Source organism: Nicotiana attenuata, unplaced genomic scaffold, assembly GCF_001879085.1.
Source record: "Nicotiana attenuata strain UT unplaced genomic scaffold, NIATTr2, whole genome shotgun sequence".
NCBI classification, from domain to species: domain Eukaryota; kingdom Viridiplantae; phylum Streptophyta; class Magnoliopsida; order Solanales; family Solanaceae; genus Nicotiana; species Nicotiana attenuata.
In genome coordinates this window covers 136,276-151,947 of record NW_017671613.1, presented here as the reverse complement: position 1 = coordinate 151,947, position 15,672 = coordinate 136,276, and the positions used below count along the sequence as shown (strand labels likewise).

At 41.0% G+C, this 15,672-nt stretch overlaps 1 protein-coding gene across 1 annotated transcript; it reads right to left on the bottom strand.

The window, feature by feature from the left end:
* Positions 1-8,396: 8,396 nt before the first annotated feature.
* LOC109209301 lies at positions 8,397-9,567 on the bottom strand. Its single transcript, XM_019372549.1, has 2 exons — positions 9,171-9,567; positions 8,397-9,064 (listed from the first exon to the last, which is right to left on the bottom strand). Exons 1-2 carry the CDS (start codon positions 9,565-9,567, stop codon positions 8,397-8,399), a joined length of 1,065 nt encoding a protein of 354 aa, XP_019228094.1.
* Between the last annotated feature and the right edge of the window lie 6,105 nt (positions 9,568-15,672).

Genomic DNA, 15,672 nt, shown 5'->3' with positions numbered 1-15,672 from the left:
AGATGACAACTGCTTCGACACTACCCTTAACCGCGGTCTTTATGTCGACCCCCCCCCCCCTTCTTTCTCTTTTTCGGTGGAGGTGCGCAGAGAGCCTTAGCCTTGGACAGAGCAGTGTCTTTGCCCTTGCCTTTACCAGTATCCTTCTTTAGAGGCATGTTCCTACCTACACAAGTGAACATTAATCGGTTTTAGACGCAATGCAACATTTCAAAACAAGGTTGATACTCCGTATTGGTCTTGCAACCCCACACTTATGAGTTCATCAAATGATGTAAAACCATTTTCGAGGCTACTCAGACTTTACCTCGTTCTTTTTAACATGAAATTCAAATAATGACACAAAGATGTCTTCTACAATTTCAAAGTATAGAGCTACCGGTGAGCCACCCCACACTTAAAATTTCAAGTGGTGCACGGTGACATAGCACTAGTACACAATCCCAGAGACTCGGGCTCCAATGGGGACAAAGAATGCCTTTGAGGCAATTTCACAAACACTTAGCATGCACTAGTGCCATGGAAGTGCTTGTAGGGATGAGGGATTGCTTCACCCTCCCAAATCGGCTTGGGATTTCGTGCTACCACTGTTGCACACAACAACAATACATTCCTTTGGGGTTTACGTGTTTGGGACACACAAACACATTGTTATTATGAAGAACAACCCCAAAAGTTATCCGATTTCATGCCTTTACACAATTTGAAATTTGGCAAAGAAAAGAGTTAGAAACCATACCTTAGATGTTTAGGAGAAGGGCTTGCTCTTGAATTGATGTTGCAAGTGAGTGAAGGCATGGAGGACTACTTGTCTTCAATGGGGTTTGTGTGGGAGGAGGAGAGGGAAATTTGTGTTTAGGCGTGGGTGTTTTCTTTTTAGGCTTGAGGCAATGCTTTTTGCGACAGTGTTTTAAGTTAGGTTTTTAAGAGGAGTTAAAAGAAACAAAAAAAACAAAATAAAAGAAAAACAACTTACCTGGCGACGCGAGCTTCTTAGCAAGCCACAAACCTGGCGACGCGATCTAGAAGGTTTGTGGCGCGAGGGTTGATGCGAGACCTTCTTCGCTATAACCCTTGCGAAGCAAGCTCCCACGCGAGATACCACCCCGGCGACGCGAGCTGTGCCGCCTGGCCAAGCGCGCTGAGAACCTAGCGACGCGAGGTTTAATGCTCGGTCCTCTAGTACTGCCTACAAACATGTTAGTGCCCATAAACAAAAGGAAAAATTCTAGTTACTCTAAAAATAAATTACGAGTTGGGTTGCCTCCCAACGAGCGCCTTATTAACGTCACAACATGAAGAATACAACAGTACAATGGGTTGCCTCCCACGAAGCGCCTGGTTTAATGTCGCGGCACGACGAATGCAGTCGATCTTAAGGCTCACTCAACATTTTTAGCTCTTGCAAATGAGCCATTGATACCACGTTCGTCACATCCATGCCCAAGTAATGTATCAACCTTTGACCATTTACTCTAAACCTGTGAGAGCCATCTTCTGATGCAATCTCTACTGCTCCGGTTGGATGAATCTCTAGCACACGGAATGGTCCTGGCCATCTTGACTGCAACTTGCCCGGAAACAACCTCAATCTCGAATTGAATAATAATACCACATCTACCAGTTTAAAATTTTGCTCAAGAATGTTTTTGTCATGCACCAGCTTCATTCTTTCCTTATATAACCTTATAGTCTCAAAAGCATGATAACGGAACTCGTCAAGTTCATGCAGCTCTGTGACTCTACTAGTTCCAGCAGCCTCCAAGTCCAGATTTGACTGTCGTAACATCCAGAAGGCTCTATGCTCTAGTTCCACCGGTAAGTGACATGCCTTTCCAAACACCAATTTATATAGTGACATACCAATCGGAGTTTTGAATGCAGTGTGGTAAGCCCATAGCGCATCATCCAATTTTTTCGCCCAATCAATTCGAGTAGCATTTACAGTTTTGGTCAAAATACTCTTGATTTCTCTGTTTGACTCCTCCACTTGCCAACTTGTTTGTGGGTGATACCGAGTAGCAACCTTATGGCGAACGCCATATTTTTCCAACAACTTTGCAAAGGCTCGGTTGCAGAAGTGGGTGCCTCCATCACTGATGATCGCTCTTGGAGTACCTAATCGGGTGAAGATATTTTTTCTCAGGAAACCAATAATTGCCTTCGCATAATTTGTTGGAAGTGCCACGGCTTCTACCCATTTTGAGACATAGTCCACTGCTACAAGTATGTACTTATTATTATATGAGCTGATAAATGGTCCCATAAAATCGATTCCCCATACATCGAATACTTCCACCTCTTGTATTGGGTTCATGGGCATCTCATGTCTACAGGAGATATTCCCCGTCCATTGGCACTTATCAAAACTTTTCACCCAGAAGTGTGAATCTCTAAACAATGTCGTCCATTAAAAACCCGACTCCAATACTTTAGCAGTTGTCCTTACCCCTCCAAAATGACCTCCATATGGTGAAGCGTGACATGCCTGCAAAATAGAAGATTGGTCTATTTCGGGAATGCATCTCCAGATCATGTTATCAAGACAAATTCTAAATAAATATGCTTCATCCAAAAAATACATGCGACAATCACGAAAAAACTTTTTCTTTTGCACAGAAGACAAGTCATAGTGAACAATACCGCTTGCCAGGTAATTTGAAATATCTGCATACCATGGCATTGCCTCAAGGCTTGTGGCTAAAAGTTGTTCATCTGGGAAAGTCTCCATGATCTCTTCCACCTCAACCTTCTTTTCGGCTCCTTCAATCCTGGACAAATGATCAGCAACTTGGTTTTATGTTCCCTTTTGGTCACGAATTTCCAAGTCGAACTCTTGTAGCAGTAGCACCCATCGAATTAGGCGCAGCTTTGACTCCTTTTTCTCAATTAGGTACCTGAGGGCAGCATGGACAGAATAGACAATTACCTTCGAGCCTATCATATATGACCTAAATTTATTAAATATGAAGACCACGACTAGCATCTATTTCTCTATCATTGTGTAATTCAATTGGGCACCACTCAAGGTTCTACTTCAATAGTAGATCGGATGCATGAATTTATCTTTTCTATGCCCAAGAACTGCTCCCATAGTATAGTCGCTTGCATCACACATCAGCTCGAACGGTTGCCCCAGTCGGGAGCCACTATGATTGGTGCAGTCACTAGTCTCCTCTTCAACTCCTCAAACGCTACCCTGCAGTCATCAGAAAACACAAAAGGATGATTTTTTCAAGCAGTTTACACAAGGGGTTAGCAATTTTGGAGAAATCTTTTATAAACCGTCGGTAGAAATCAGCGTGGCCTAAGAAACTTCTTATTGCCTTGACGAAAGTGGATGGTGGTAACTTTTTTATCACATCGACCTTTGCATGATCCACCTCAATGCCCTTACTTGACACTAGGTGCCCCAAGACTATACCTTCATGTACCATGAAATGGCACTTTTCCCAGTTTAGCACCAGATTAGTCTCCATACATCTTTTCAGCACTCTTTTCAGATTCCTAAGGCAGTCATCGAACGAGTCTCCCACCACTAAGAAATCATCCATGAAGACTTCCATTATGTCCTCTACCATATCTGAGAAGATGGCCATCATGCACCTTTGGAATGTGGCGGGTGCATTACATAGGCCAAACGGCATTCTACGGAAAGCGTAGATGCCATATGGACAGGTGAATGACGTTTTCTCTCTATCTTCCAGGGCAATATAGATCTGATTATACCCCGAGTATCCATCCATAAAGCAAAAGTGGGACCTCCCAGCCAATCTATCTAACATCTGATCAATGAACGACAGGGGAAAATGGTCTTTTCGGGTGTCCTTGTTTAATCTTCTATAGTCCATACAAATTCGCCATCCTGTGACTGTTCCTGTCAAGATCAGCTCGTTGTTCTCGTTTTGCACCACATTCATTCCACCTTTCTTTGGCACACATTGAACTGGGCTAACCTACTTGCTGTCGGAGATGGGGAAAATGATTCCCGCATCTAACCACTTGATCACCTCCTTTTTCACGACTTCTTTCATGTTGGGGTTCGGCCTTCTTTGATGTTCTCTAGAAGGTTTGTGCCCATCTTCCAGTAAAATCTTATGCATACAGAAGGCCGGGCTGATACCTTTAATGTCTGTAATGGTCCAACCAATTGTAGTTTTTCACTCTCTTAACACCTGCAAAAGATGTTCTACCTGCACATCTAACAAACTAGATGAGATAATAACAGGTAAAGTTGAGTTAGGTCCCAAGAAAGCATACCTGAGGTGAGGTGGTAGTGGTTTCAGTTCCAACAGCGGTGGATCTTCGATCAATGATTTGGCTGGCAGAGTCTTTCTTTCTTCTAAGTGCAAAGACTCAATTCGAGCTCTTTCCCAGAACCCTTGGCCTTCAAGAGCCAACACCCACTCCGCCAAGTTCTCTCCATTTACTTCTTCTAAGTTCATGAGACAGGCTGGTAGAGTGTCACGACCCAAAAAACCACAAGTCGTGATGACACCTAACTCAACCCACTAGGTAAGCCAACTAACAAAAATACAACTCAAATGAGATTATAAGAGAATAGAGAATAGATAACTGAACATTTACAAATTTACCCAAGACCTGGTAGTACGAATCACGAGCTTCTAAGATTTGCAATTTCAAAACTGATACAAATAAATACACATTCTGTTTGAAGGTTACATAAACAGATTAGCAATACTCTAAACTACCAAGGAATAGTGGCAGCTATAGCCAAACGCACGAACATCTTCCGAATCAGCACCCGACGTCACCAGCAGCTCCGCTCCAAAATCTGCACGCAATGTGCAGAAGTGCAGTATCAGTACAACCGACCCCACTGTTAAGTATTTTGTCTAACCTCGTCGAGGTTGTGACGAGGCTTTTAGTTAAAACATGCTTATTGTTATAACCTGTACGTTAGATTAGCAGTCAAGTAGTTCAAAACATAACTGATAAAAGTATCATATACAACTCGGTGAGACAGTCAACAATTACTAAAAGGATTCACAGTAGAAGATTTACGATCTTCCTTAGTATGAGAAGTATGTCCAAAATAACAAATAACATGGCACGGTAACACCCTTCGTGCTTTTATCTCATCCTCACCATGTATAAATAAATTTATGTAACAATTCGATTAGCACGGCAACACCCTTCGTGCGTCCAACTCATCCTTCCAAATAACGTATAACAGAACTAACCATATGACAGAAACACAATGATAGGAAATACGCAAGTAACAACAATGGACAAGGATATACATGTGGGCAACAGTAAAAGACTAGGCGGAAATCACGTGAGTAATAACAACCAATGGGAAAGCAAAGATTATCAACTTCAATTAACTAGCATAGTGGAGACCTAAGTACAAATATAGCAAACAAGAAGGAAACACATGATCTTTACAATTTAACAAGTAAGGGCATGAATGACTAGCATGGTGGAAGGCTTACACTAAGGTGCAACAGAATAGATACAACATAAGTATAATTATAAAAGCAAGAAATAGGAATGGTATTTGCAAGTTAAGCAAGTAGAAGGTATGAGCAACACAACAACAATTGAGATGGAGATCATGACAGAACAATGGCAACAAATCACCTCAGATCTATAATCATGACAATAACAGTTTAAGGTAAAGACAAGAACATATACACGGAAGACTGATATCAAACATAATGCATGTCCCTCATCCTCTCCTGCACAGAATCACCCATCATGCCATGACCTCACGATAACATACAAGCATAATGATATAAATGAAATGGCACGGCATCACCCTTCGTGCTTTTAATCTCAAATGATATGGCACGGCATCACCCTTCGTGCTTTTACTCTCAATAATGTGGCACGGCAACACCCTTCATGCTTTTACTCTCAATAATATGGCACGGCATCACCCTTCGTGCTTTTACTCTCAATAATGTGGCACGGCAACACCTTTCGTGCTTTTACACTCTCCCTCACATGATAATATATAAACAATGGCACGGCATTGCCCTTCGTGCTTTACACTCTTCCTTACCAAGCATATGAGTATCAATGACAAATAAGGCAGGAAGCACAAATAACATCAAGGAGATTGCTTAAACTGATATTCCAAACACATTCAAAATCACAACTTTTCAAGTCAACAATGGTTCAACAACCCTCAAGAACCGTATTATTCAAATACTTCCACGAATCTCATAAATGACCCACAACACAAGTATAGAGTCTAGCATCTCAAGAATGTCGGTTGTAGCAATGTAGTAATGATTTCGCATAGAGAACACATCAATGTATTCTTACAATTTCCATCAAGTTTGATCAAGATATAACAAACTAACTTTGGATATCTATCATTTAATATTATGTCCATAGTATCTAAGAGTCAAGTAAGGCATTAAGCAGAATGTCACAAAATTCTACAAACACAAATATAACATAATCCACCCCCCGAGCATGATTAACCCCGGCACATACATATACGTTCGTCACCTCGTATATGTATCACCCCCGCATGTAGCATACAATGACAAATAAGAGGAAAAATTCCCTCAACAAAGTTAGGCAAAACACTTACCTCCATTAGGCTAACTCAAGACTCAATCTAGCCTTTTTCCTTAACAAATTCGCCTCTGCCCGGCTCAATCTAGCCATCAACGACTTGAATACATCACAAAATGCAAGAGAAAATAATTTCAATTAATAAAGCTGCGATTTTTATTAGATTTTCCAAAAGTCAACAAAACTCAAACCCCGGGCCCGCCCGGTCAAAACCCGGGTTTGACTACCCATAGCCTCACGAGTCCAAATATGTATTTTGTTTTCAAATCCGAGTCCTATTCGACTCTCAAATCCTAAATTTTCATTTTTCAAAACTTTGACAAAATCCCCAAATTTTGCCATAGATTTCTCATGAATTTGATGTTAAATCTTGTATAAAATCATGAAATACAGTTGGAAATTGATTAAAGATACTTACACAATGTTATGGTATGAAAATCCCCTCTCAAAATCGCCTCACCTCGAAGCTAGGGTTCAAAAATATGAAAATGAAGCAAAAACTCGGAATTCTTAGCACTTAACAGGCTGCAGATGTCGCATTTGCGAACAAAACTTCGCATTTGCAAATGAACAGTGTCTTCGCAATTGCCATAAATGGTTGGCAATTGTGGATGAACAGTGTATTCGCAATTGCCATCAAAGGTTCACAATTGCTAATGAACAGTGTTTTCGCAATTGCCATAAAAGGTTCGCAATTGCAAATGAACAGTGTCGCACTAGAAACCAGCAAAACCCAAACTTCTCCGAAATGATCCGAAACTCATCCGGAACCTCCCAGACACATACCATATATGAATTTAAATTATAAAACACGCTACGGACCTGTTCGCTCACTCAAAGCACTGAAAAGAGGTCGTCTTAACCCGATATTGACCACGGTCAAACTCTCAAATTTCTTAACTTTACTAGTCTCTTAACCAATGATCCAAAAATACAACCAAGCCCCTCGATCCAAACCAAAAGTGCACACCAGTCTAAAAGCATCATACGAACTTGCTCGTGCGATCAAATCACAATAATAACACCTAGAACTACGAATTGGACACCAAATCAATTGAGATTTTCAAGAAAGCTTTGAAATCTCTATTTTTACCACCGGACGTTCGTATCACGTCTAACCGACTCCGTTTCCCACCAAATTTCATAGATAAGTAAAAAATATTATATTGGACCTGTACCGAGCTCCAGAATGAAAATACGGACCCGATATCAACAATGCCAAACATTCAATTAATTCTTAAAAACATTAGATTTTTCAGACTTTTAATTTTCAATAAAAATTCATAACTCAAGTTAGGGACCTCGGAATTCGACTCCAGGCATACGCCCAGATCCCATATCTTAATACGGACCCACTGGGACCGTCAAAACACAGGTCCGGGTCCATTTACTCAAAACGTTGATTGAAGTCAACTAAAATTAACTTTTTAGGCAAAAATTCTTGTTTTTATCAGTTTTTTAGCATATAAGCCTCCCGGGTCGATACCCGGACTGCGCACGCAAATCAAGGAAGGCTAGAATGAGGCTCTAAAGGCTTCAAAACACAGATTTGATTCTAAATCGAGTGAAGTGCAGATACTCAAAATGACCAATCGGGTCGTTACATAGAGGGTCTTTAGCATTCAGAGCCTCATCTTCCTCCTCCAAAATCACATCCACAGCTTTTATCAGATAGCAGATAGCAAATTCACTTGGTCACCGCATAGACTTCTGTACATTGAACATTATCTCTTCATCGTTCAGTCTCATATTTAGCTCTCAAGTTTCACAATCAATTAGAGCTCTCCCGGTGGCTAAGAATGGCCTTCCCAAAATTATGGGAATCTTCTCGTCAACCCGGCAGTCTAGAATGACAAAATCTCTTGGAACACAAACTTTCCAACCTGCACCTGTACATCATCAAAAATACCCGATGGCCTCTTCATCGTCCGGTCGGCTAGCTGTAGTAACATGGATGTGGGTCTTGCTCTTCCAATGCCTAACCTTTTATAGATAGTTAAGGGCATCAAGTGTATGCTCGCCCCCAAATCACACAATGCTTTAGCAAAAGCGTAGCTCCCGACTATGCATGGGATTATGAAACTCCCTGGGTCTGACAACTTCTCAGCTATGGGTCTTATCACGACAGCACTATCGGTCTGGGTTAGTGTAACAGTGGCCAAGTCTTGAAAGTCGAACTTGCGAGATATCAAATCCTTCATCATTTTTGCATACCCAAACATCTCCCTCAATGCATAAATCAGTGGAATGTTCACTTGGATTTGCTTCAACATCTCCATGAATTTCTTGTACTGCTCATCCTTCTGATATTTGATCAATCTCGGTGGGAAGGGTGCAGGAGGTCGCTTCCTTCCTGTGATTTGAGTTTGATCCTGCTCGGGCACTACTTGTACAGTTGTTTCTTGCACTACCTCAGTCTCCTTTGAAACCTCTTTTTCTTTTCTTGTGTCCTCTTGTGCATGTTGTATCGTTACCTCAGTTAACCATGTTGAATCATCTACCTCAATAGGTACTGGCACAAGTGTTTCAGTTGGTCGCTTTCTCGAGCAATTTCTTGCTCCAGATCTAGATCCCTACCATTTCTTAGACTCACCGTCATAAGCTGCTTCGGGCCCCACTCTTTTGGATTGACACGTGTGTCTGCAGGTTATTCGGAGCCATGGATATCTGCCCTAATTGAATCTCAATGCCTTTTATCGCTGAGTCATATGCGTCTACTCTCTCTTGCATTTTTCCATTGGACCCAGTCAGTTGTTGCAGCATTCCTTTAATTTCAGAGAACCCATCATCTTGTCTCACTATCTGTTGTTGTTGAGGCTGTTGGTAAGCTAGCTGCTGATTTTGTTGGTTGTATCCCTGTTGCCTTTGGTAAGGCACAACTTGACCCTGTGGTAACATAGCTCCAGGATTGTTGCTATTATTGTACTGCTGTTGTGCTGGTCTATACTGTTGATTCTGCTGCCCCCAATTCTGACCACATTGCCTCTGTCCTCCATAGTTTCCCACATAGTTCATATTTTCTTGATAGTTCTGGTTATCACTTCCACCACTCCACGAGCATACATATGGTTGGTTAATACATGGTGTACATAAGCCTCCATTAGTCGTGTCAACTATGTGTACCTGCTTCTGGCCTGATTCATTATCTTTTTGGTGAGGATACTCATTTGCGTCATCAGAGTGGCCATATTCTCGGCGATGGAGTTGTTTGGGTCCAAAGCTACTGAGTGAACGATAGGAGTGATTGTAGAGTCTCTTGTCATACATCCTGAGTTTTGAGCTATTTTATCAAGTAAGACCTTACATTCTCTAAATGATTTGCTAAAAAATGCTACACCTGCTGAAGCATCAACATTGGCCTTCAAGCTGTCTGCCAATCCCGTGTAGAACCTTTTCCCCAACATCTGATCTGGAATGCCATGGTGTGGACACTTAACCAGCATACCTTTGAAACTCTCCCACATTTCTTGTAGTGTTTCAGTTGGTTTCTGCCTGAAGCTCAATATCTCATCAACTTGTTTGGCAGTCTTATTGGGTGGGTAGAACTTGTTAAAAAATGGCTTGACCAATTCCTCCCAAATAGTGATGGAGTTTATGGGGAGTGAATTGAACCAAGTCTGAGCCTTTCCCGTCACTGAGAATGGAAACAACAACAGCCTTTGTAACGACCCGGCCGGTCGATTTTAGAATTTACGCCTCGATCCCCCTATTAATTGCTTTCCCATGTTTATTTCTACTATTTTGAATTGCCGAGATGTTCGGTTTTGAATTTCGGAGAGTTTTGGGACACTTAGTCCCTAAATGAGAGCTTAAGTCTTGAAATTTGACCATAGTCGGAATAGTGTGAAGACGGCCTCGGAAAGGAAATCCGATGGTCCCGTTAGTTCTGCTGGGTGATTTCGGGCTTAGGGGCGTATTCAGATTGTGTTTTGGAGGTCCGTCGCTAATTTAGGCTTGAAATGCCGAAAGATGAATTTTTGAAGTTTCCAGTTTTATGAGATTTTTATCCGAGGGTTGGAATGGAATTCCGGAAGTTGGAGTAGCTCCGTAGTGTTGAATGTGACATGTGTGCAAAATTTCAGGTCATGCGGACGAGGTTTGATAGACTTTTTGATCGAAAGCGTATTTTGAGAAATTTGGAATTCTTAGGCTTGAATCCATGGTTAATTTGGGGTTTCGACGTTGTTTTAGGTGTTTTAAGGATTGGTACAAGTTTGGGTAGTGGTATTAGACTTGTTGGTGCCTTTGGTTGAGGTCCTGGGGGCCTCGGGATGATTTCGGGTGGTTGACGGAGGAAATTTTGGAGTTAAAGTTGCAGCTTCAGCTGCTGGTTCTGTCATAACCGAACCTGTGGTTTGGGTTCCGCAGGTGCGGCGCCGTAGAAGCGGCTAAGTGGCCGCAGAAGCGAGTTTGGACCAAGCTCCAGGATTTCGCAGGTGCGGCTGGGTTTTCGCACATGCGGTGCCGCAGATGCGGCCAAGAGACCGCAGATGCGTACCTCGCCCGTTAAGTGACTTTTCGCACCTGCGATACATTCTTCCATAGGTGCGGGACCGCAGATGTGCTCCCTTTACCGCAGATGCAGAAACAACTGGGAAGAAATGTTTTAAAAACATGTTCCGCGACCTTAGGGTTATATTTCCACCATTTTAATCATTTTTGGAGCTCTTTGGAGGGGATTGAAGAGGGATTTGAAGGGAATCACTTGGAGGTAAGATTCTTGGTCTTAAAACTCGTTTCTAATATGAAATCTACCTAGTAAATCATGGAAGCTAGGCCTAAAATAGAAGAATTAGGGCTTGAGTTTAAGAGGCTTTAAAATGAGAATTTGAGGGGTCATTTGGACTCCGATTTCAGTGTTCTTGGTATGTATGGACTCGTGGGAAGATACGTATTCCGTTGATGTGATTTTTATCGAGTTCGAGATGTGAGCCTGGAGGGAGTCTTGGTCATTTTACCTAATTTCGCATTTTAGCTTAGAATTTAATTGTAGAATCAGTTAGTTGAAGTGTTATTTACATTATGAAATTTAATTGAATAGATTTGGACCATTTGGAGTCAGATACCCGTGGCAAGAACGTGGTTTCGGGTTGACATTTGAGCCGGTTCGAGGTAAGTGGCTTGTCTAACCTTGTGTGGGGGACCTTTCCCCTTAGGATTGAAATTGTGATAATTGAAATGCCTTGTACGTGAGGTGACGAGCGCGTACTTGTGCTAATTGTTGGAAATCCGGTTTTTATTTCATTAAAAATAGTCTGGAATTGTGTTCTTCTTTTCTTGCTTACACTACTTGGAAATTTAGCCTGCTGTTAGTCTAGAGAAGCATGTCTACTTGACTAAATTGTTCTATTTGACTTAACTGCCTTATATGTATTACGTGAAGCATGCTAGGTTAGAATTATCTGTCTGACTTTGGTATGAAATTGATTGAATTGAGTTCTTGTTGCTGCTATATGTTTACTTTGGGACTACGAGACGGTATCCCGGGAGCTCCCCTGTATGTTTACTTTGGGACTACGGAATTGCATTCCGGGAGATCCCCCTGCACTTTTACATTGGAACTACGGGATTGCACCCGGTAGATTCCCCAGTACGGAGTATTTATATTTGGGACTACGGATGTGGTATTCCGATAGATCCCCGCGCATTAATGAGTTGGACTATGGGACTGCACCCGGAAGATCCACTGGATATGATATTTATATTTGTGGACTACAGGACGGTATCCTGGGAGATCCCCGGTTGTTATCTCGGAGTTGAGCTGTATTCTCTTTCTGTGTTTTACTTGCCTTTGTAATAGTTGTTGTTGTCCTTCATATCCTGTGTTACTTATTTACATTGTTTATTTCACACTGTTAAAGCTTATATCTTATTTAACCTCAGTAGGGCTCTGACCTTCCTCGTCACTATCCAACCAAGGTTAGGCTTGGCACTTACTGAGTACCACTGTGGTGTACTCATGCCCTTCCTGCGCATGTTTTTCATGTGCAGATCCAGGTACTCCGACTCAGTCCTACCACCCTTGAGGCGAGGCGACTGCTATAGCGACTTCGAGGTATATCTGCCGCATCCGCAGACCGAGGAGTCTCTTTCTACTCTTGCTGTTTAGTATTAGCCCTTATGTATTTCAGTTCTTGTTAGTCATTCTGAAGTTAGAGCTATGTAGTACTTCTTAGCTTGTGATTCATGGGTTTCCGGGTCTTGGATTCATGTATTAGTTTTTGAGAGATTAATGTTGTGTATGCCAGGCGGCACTCTTAAACATTGCTTATTTACTCTACCTCACTTTTAACTTATTTTTCTTCCGCAAATTTGGTTTATTTTCCGCATTTTAGGCTTACCTAGTCGTAGAGACTAGGTGCCATCGCGATGTTCACGGAGGGCGAACCGGAGTCGTGACAGCCTTATTGCTTCCGGTGTCACATTTGGTTACCTTTGCGTGACATATATCGACAGGAAATTTTTCAGATGTTGCTGAGGATCTTCAATATAATACCCCGAGAACAGTCCCTTGTTCTGCAACAAATGTAAAATGTTATTTGTGATTTGAAATGATTCCGGTTGTATCTGAGGGACTGCAATTGCGGTTGCCAGATTTTTAGTGGTGGGTTCTACACAATCATACAAGGCCGCTTCTGGCACAAGAGGTGCCACACCCTGATTGTTTGGGTTTTCTATTACGTCACCCATGTCTAGTTAGATTTGTTCTGTTGAGTTCTGTTGTTGTTTGTCCTTCTTGTTTGCACGATTCAATGCCTTGAAAACTTTCTCAGGATCTAATAATGCTTCGAACAATTCACCAGTTCTTAAGGAGTTTCTAGGCATGCACCTGTAACACCCAAGGCTACAAACATTAGAATTTCAATGTACATAGTTTAAAATGAAGAAAAACTAAGAATTCTAACACTTCTTTTAGCACGGCGCCAAAATTTGATCATGCCCAACTATGCCTCCTAAGAGGTCTAGCGGTTCCTACAGAGAATTAAACTACTAAGCACAACTACTAGACTTGCACAAATTCAAGTAATCAATCATAAGAAATATAAATAATGAATTGGATGTCTACTAACTAAAGACCAAGTAATGAAAATGCAGTAACTGATGACTAACGATGAATAGTTTGTAGACAAGAATTGGAATGGTCTAAGGTTATGATTTTCCCTATTGTTGGAATCCTCTCCGCTATGTTTCGTATAAATTTGCCTAAGTTTTCTCTACCGATCGTGAGTACTTTGAGTGTCGTAATTCTTTTCCGAGCAACTACCACAATTTACTGACATATTCTTCCGAACAACGCTAGCTGGCACTAAGTCACTTCTCACTCGGATCGCACCAAGGTTTCGTTATTCCCGATCCCACCTTTAAACCCTCCATATTGATCCCTCACATACGTTAGGAGTGATGTTGTTCAACAACTACCTAAATATGCATTCTCTTCCAAGCAATACACACTAAATAGGCACAGTCAATTGAGATCTCTTCAATCAACCACAATATAAACGTAGTTGAACAAGTAGAGAAAAAGCTACGGAAAATCAATATTAAACGTAATAGGAAAATCATCTTACAATAGGTTCCTATATTAGAAGTTTAGCTACTCATATTCATAATAACAGTTTCTCAAACATTTTGCATAAACAAGTTACAACGAAAAGATGAAGGAATGTAGAACTCGATGATTCTTTCACCCAAAAATTGTTCCACGTGCTATTCTTGCCTCTGGTCACCGAACTCCTTCAAAAGTAATATTTAATGACTATTTATATGTGTAGGAAAAGATCAAAACGAAATAGCCCAAGTCCATAGCCAACAAGGAGATGAAATAGGCTTTTAAAATCCGGAACTCTCGCTATAGCCCATGCGCCGCGAGCTCTACCGCATGCTCCACCTCGCCTCAACCCTTGCGCCGTTGGCTCTGCCGCAAGCTTGACCTCGCGTAAGCCTTTGCTTCACGTGCTTCAACGCGAGCAAAACTGCTCGCCTCGCCTGCTCTAACGCGAGCCATTTGGCTTGCAATGCCTGCTGCTTCATTTTCATTCTGCTCTTTCTTTATTTCTTCTTTTCTGTTGCTTTCGAGCATGATTTATACTTTAAATATTCACTTTGCTCTAATTTCATCTCCAATGTACCTACACATAAAATAACTCAATTAAATACAAATATAGTATAGTTTAGCATTAAAGCACCTAAATGTAGAGTAAATAATATACTAAAAATATATAATTATAGTCACACATCACTACTCAACCCAAACTCTAATTCATGCCTATAAATAAGGCTACATAAGTCTTTCAAAGACGATCTCAGCAATTCCATAAATTCTTGAAATATGCACAGAGAGATCAAATATGAGATCTCCGAAATTCCATGGAACTATTGGAATATTCATTAAGAAGACATGTCAAATATGTCTTTCTTAAAGTCCTACGTTCGAGAAATACGTCGCGAAGGCCCTCGAATAACGTAGAATAAATCGGAGGGAAGAATCAAGGGATAAACAGAGTTGTAACCTGCAATGTTTATCAATAAAATCCTTTTTTCTTTATAGTCTCTTTTATTGCAGTTTTATTTTTCTCCACAAATTTATTGCAAACAGTATTCCCAAGGTTGATTGTTTTTTTAAAAAAAAAATCTCAAGAGTTGCTTTCTCTATTTTTATACACATGAAAGCGTACACTTTACTCCTTTCCAAGAACATTATGCGGCTAATTTGAAGGTTTATATTGCAACGCGTTTTCTTTCTTATCGATGAAAATATATTATTTTTTTTGTAAGAAAACGATTTATTAATACAACAATACACTAAGATTGCGTCATAAGCAGCCTTGGTGGAGAAGCAGCTATGATTCTTCGAGTCCCAAGCATACGAGTCAGTTATGGGCGTAATTTGCTTTATGTATGTACTATTGATTTTTGAGACTATTTTTAGGGGAAATTCAAAGGATAAGTCTCTAAGGTCGAATATTCCATTTTTGATAATGCTAGCAGGAATGGGACCTTGTATATAGTCCCTAAGGGCTCCTAGTTGATTTATCCATTTATCTTGTAATAAATTGATGGACACCCATTTCCTACTAGCCATTTGGTGCTGGCATTGCAAATTATAGAGCCCTTCCTAAT

What these genes read in the sequence shown, in the direction of transcription:
- LOC109209301 (XM_019372549.1), bottom strand. Translation starts at nt 9,567, where the DNA reads ATGAACTATGTGGGAAACTATGGAGGACAGAGGCAATGTGGTCAGAAT. An exon ending in ACACGTGTCAATCCAAAAGA is followed by an intron (nt 9,065 to 9,170) that starts GTGGGGCCCGAA and finishes CACTTGTGCCAG; the next exon opens with TACCTATTGAGGTAGATGAT.